Source organism: Cricetulus griseus, unplaced genomic scaffold, assembly GCF_003668045.3.
Source record: "Cricetulus griseus strain 17A/GY unplaced genomic scaffold, alternate assembly CriGri-PICRH-1.0 unplaced_scaffold_300, whole genome shotgun sequence".
Taxonomy (NCBI): domain Eukaryota; kingdom Metazoa; phylum Chordata; class Mammalia; order Rodentia; family Cricetidae; genus Cricetulus; species Cricetulus griseus.
Window position 1 is genome coordinate 23,336 of NW_023277032.1, and position 4,917 is coordinate 28,252.

The 4,917-nt window shown below is 38.5% G+C and overlaps 1 protein-coding gene across 1 annotated transcript; it reads right to left on the bottom strand.

The window, feature by feature from the left end:
• Positions 1–1,757: 1,757 nt before the first annotated feature.
• LOC113839080 (la-related protein 4-like) lies at positions 1,758–3,755 on the bottom strand. Its single transcript, XM_035453822.1, has one exon. The coding sequence runs from the start codon at positions 3,738–3,740 to the stop codon at positions 1,758–1,760; it is 1,983 nt and encodes a 660-aa protein (XP_035309713.1). The 5' UTR covers positions 3,741–3,755.
• Between the last annotated feature and the right edge of the window lie 1,162 nt (positions 3,756–4,917).

Consider the following 4,917-nt stretch of genomic DNA (forward strand, 5'->3'; position numbering starts at 1 on the left):
CTACAATTACTCTTGGTATTTCCCATTCTACCACAGCTGAAACATCTCGGTTCCTGGTGCCTTCGTGGTCTCCTGAGGAAGGCTCTTCCTACCCAAGGTTGATAGTAGTGTTAAATTCTAGCCTTTCAATATATGAAATATATTAATTAATATATGAAAGCTATCACTTTATTCACTGAGAAATTATGCATTTATTTTCCTCAACCTTCTCTCTCAATTTATCTCAACAATTTCTTGACTTGCTGTTTGAGGCAGTGAATCATGAACTGAATTTCTTGGTGTGGAGGGGAAAAGATGACAAACACTATCAAAAGAAAATATACCTCCCCAAATTAATTCTTACATTTTTCCCTTTTATATCATTTTTAAAAGTCAGTTACATTGCGAAATCTTTCGTGTTTTTTTTTTTTTTTGAGACAGGGTCTCTCACTAGGTAGTTCTGGATGGACTGAATCTCATGTAAACCAGGTGGGCCAAGAATTTAGATCCACCTGCCTTGGCCTATGAAGCTGGATGAGGATGTGTATGACTCCCAATCTAGAAGCACTTTTACTTTTTTTAACACCAATACTAATAAATTAATGGCAAATCAGTACCATCCTGCATCCTAAAATTCTAATCCATGCTAAAATTCTAATTTCCTTGATAGAAGAATAAAATTTTCAATAATCCATCATAATGTTTAGGTTAGATCTATGATTTGATTAAGTTGGTCTAGGTAGTGAGAAATCACAATCTAGGAAATGGTGTGTTATTTTGGTTGTAGTGGTGAAGACTCAAAGAACAGAGACTAACAAACCAGTAAAACAATTTGTCTCCATTTTAAAGAGAATTTTAAAAAGTCACAGGGCAGTTTGAACCTCTGAAATCTATTTGACCTATCCAGTATTCAGGTGTGGAACAGAATTTGTCAATTTCTTTTGGATCATCTCTATCCTTTTCTTGAATATCAGACTGATCGGTACACAGAGCTTCAGACACAATCAGAGCTTCATAGCTAGCGGTACAATACAACAGTTTTTTGTTTCTTTTTTTATTAGTTTAAAATTAGGAACAAGCTTGCTTCACATGGCAATCCCTTCTCCCTCACCCTCCCCTCCCCTGCATGCCCTTCCCATCAACTTTACAATACTGTATTAGTAATTTCAAAAATCAAACTAAATTCCAAACTACAAAAAGATGTACTCAAGTATTACATTCAGGTTTCAAATCATTTACAAACATGACAAAAGATTTGGCTTCAATGACTTTGTACAGAACAGACACCTCATCTACTGACCTGCTCTGCAACACAAGGTCATTCTTCAGAGATGGCTGTTTTCAAGCCAAACTTTTAATAGAACATAAAAATTAATATCTAATTTTTACAGAAATGGTTCTTCAAAAACTTTATTCTCCTACTCCCTCATCTCCTATACTGAAGGATGTATAATATTTTTTGTTTTCTTTCCCAAACTAAATCTGAACCATCAAAATTGATTCCAATCAGAAATCCCTACAAATTAACATCAAAAGCAATAATAGAACACTTTTATTTAATATATGCTCTTATATAAATACTTATATATATTTATACTCATTGGAAATCTCCAGCATTTGAAAATCACTTCGAGTTGAAGTTTGGCTCGTCTTAAAATTCCCAAATATATCATATATAAGGACATACTTCCCATCTTTCCTGGCTACTTCCTCCCTTCAAAACAGTGCAATATAGGCTCAAGTTTAATGGGAAGAGACAAGTTTCTGAGTAATTTTTGTTACATTTTGCTTTTGCTTTGGTGATCTGGCGGGACACACCGCTCTTTCCCTTTACTTTGAGACACTCCCTGAGGTGTAGTCCTATGGCTAAACTGGTGTCTCTGTTCCCTGATTTTTACAGCTGCTCCCCGTGGAATGGTATTGCCTCGAAAGCCAGAATAATACTTCCTAGACCTTGTTTCTGGCTTCTCGTGTGTTTTCTCAACAGGCTTCTTGGGCACTCCATTCTCTTTATTTCTGGTAGGAATTGCCACATTGGTAGGCATTTCCCTTAGCGGTTGTACAGGAACTGAAGCTGGTTCTTTAGGAGGCTTCAAACACACTTCAGCGTAAGTTAACTTTCGAGGTTCCTGTAGACTCACAGCTGTGTGTGTGTTTACCCAACTACTGCAAGTTGAAGCAGTATGTGGCCTTGATGGCTTTGCAATAGCTGGGGAGGAAACTGGTACAGTCATCTGGTTGATAACATCCTCTCGAAGTGAGGAATGCTCCCTTTGATCCTTCTCTTGCTGAGTTGTGCTTACTGCAGGAAGCTCGGCTTTACACGAAGGACTGGGATTTAAGCTGAGTTGCTGGGCAGAAGCAAAGTCTTTCTGTTCATCCTCTGAATGCACTGGGAAACTAACACTCACTTCTTCAGTATCCTTTTCTTTCTTGACATCTTTAGTGACATCAGACATTCTATTCTCCAACATAAGTTCATCTCGCATTCTTGATGAACTTCCAGATAAAGGAGGAACATTTGTAGCTACTAAGTCAAACTTTGGTGCTGAAACTTTTGCTTCAGTTGTTGAAGGCTGGGGTCTTTCAATCTTGTCAGCTTCTCTTTGTCTTCCACCTCTGAAAAGAGTTCTCCTGCCTCTACCAAAGTCCCTGTTCTGATCCATCTCTAAAATGGGAGCATTCTTTGAAAGATAAGTTTGTTTTTGATTCCCTGTTACTGTAGGATTATGTTGTTCAGAGTGAAAGTTACTTGAACTAGATCGGCTCAATTGTCCATCCCCTAATGATACAGATCCTTCTGTTGAGTGTTCTGAACCACGGGATGACCTAAAATGAGGCTGCCAAGGATTGTTTTGGAATGATGAGCAAATATTAATAGCAGTATCATTTGTCTCATATGATCCTAGTAAGCTAAAGCCATTCACAAAACTACCATTTTGAAAAGGAGCTGGCAGTGTTACATAGTAAGGTGCAGCAGGACTTGGAAACCAAGACTGAGGCACAGTACTATACCCTGGGTACTGCTGATGAGTGTAATACCCTGGCTGCATAAAGACTGGTGAGGGATATTGAGTTGGCATCTGAATGGGTTGAGTATACATACTAGAATCCATTAATGGATAATCATTCTTAGCCAAAAATATAGCAGTGGCTTTTATCCTTGCCATGATTGGCTTGCCCTGAAACGTTTTAACTTCTTCCCTTAAATATTGAAAAGCCTGTTGTGCATCTGTGTCTGATTGGAAAGTGACATACCAGGTGCTGTTTTGTGCGAATTCACAGCTTATCACTTTGGGGCATTTTCCATTTTTAAACAAAGCTTTAACTTCCTCTACTGGTGTTGTTTCAGGAATTTCTCTGAGAATTACAATACAACGCTTATGACTTGGTCTCACCTTCTCCCCCTTTTCATCAACTTGTACTAGAGGAGAAGATCTCAACACTTCAAGAATTAAATTTTGGTCTGTGGTCAGTTTTTTTATTTCCTCCAGGTTGGCAACTGTCGATATTGGAATGAACTGATTACCATCCATTTGAGATGTCAAGTAAAGATCCTTTGATAAATTTTCTCGGGAGAAACAGAACTCTAATTGTTTTTTCAAACATTCTTTTAAAAAACCTGTAGAAATTGTTGAGCTGCTTTCTCCAGATTCATCGTTTATTTGGTAATGCAGAACTTCAGGTCCTGAAATCATTCCATCATCTTTCTCCTCCATTTCTGAAGTATTCCTTGTGGACTCCCAAGCTAGAGAATACATTACTTCATATTCCTTGCATATAACTTCTGAAATTTCTGTATTGCCCTCAGGAAAAATCCAGATGTGGCTGTGTTTTCATGCCAGAAACTTTCATTCAGAGGAGTGCAATCTGGATTTCCAGAATGAATTTCTTGCCATACTTTGGCATTAGCATTTAAACCAGTATTTTATGTATTACCGGCTCCAAGCAGAGCGACTTCACTGCGTCCTCCCTGCAGGATCATTCAGGCTGCTGCTGCGACTCCCAGTTGACTCCCTGAATCAATCACCTCTTCTCTCTTGCCCTGGGGTGAGGCTTGCTTGTCGTTGTGGTCTTAAACTGTGAAAAATACCCTAAAATTACTATCTCGGTTGAGGCTTTTGGATAAAGAAAAAAGAAATTATGCTGCTTTGCCCCTTAGGGTTTGATCCATATGGGCCTGTCAATCATTTGAACAGCAAAAACAAAAATAAAAAAGGGCTTCAAGAAAGCTGTCTGCTCTGGCTCCGTAGTGGTGGTACACGCCTTTAATCCCAGCACATGGGAGTTCTCTGTGTTTTCAAGGTCAGCCTGATCTACATAGAGTGCTACAGACCAACCGGGGCTACATAGTAATAACCTGCCTGAAAAAAATTCCAAAGGCACGGCTGTGGTGGTGCACACCTAAATTCCCAGGACTCAGGAGGGAGAGGCAGGCAGATCTCTGTGAGTTCGAGACCAGCCTGGTCGACAAGAGCTAGTTCCAGGACAGCATCCATAGCCACAGAGAATCCCTGTTCAAAAAACCAAAAAAAAAAAAAAAAACAAGAAAAAGAAAAAGAAAAAAGATGTCTGCTAAAGATAATTTAATAAATAATATAAAGGGGCTACAGAGCAGACTCGGAGATTAAGAACAATTGCCGATCTTGCAGAAGACCTTTCTTTGGATTGCAACAATCACATGGTGGTCATAACTATCTGTAACTCCAATTCCAGGGACTCTGATGCCCTATTCTCACCATCTTGGGTACATGGTATGTTCATGGTATGTACATACATACAAACATACATACCTACATAAATACATACATACATACATATGCAGTAAAAACATTCATAAGTATAAAATAAAAAAGTCTATCAAGTAAAATAAAATAAATAGTATGACGCTCACCTAGTTATACATGGGAACAAAACCACTGGTTTCTTTTTGTAATA

Bases quoted from the DNA above. Each gene is read 5' to 3' on its own strand.
- LOC113839080 (XM_035453822.1), bottom strand. From the start codon at position 3,740: ATGTATTCTCTAGCTTGGGAGTCCACAAGGAATACTTCAGAAATGGAG.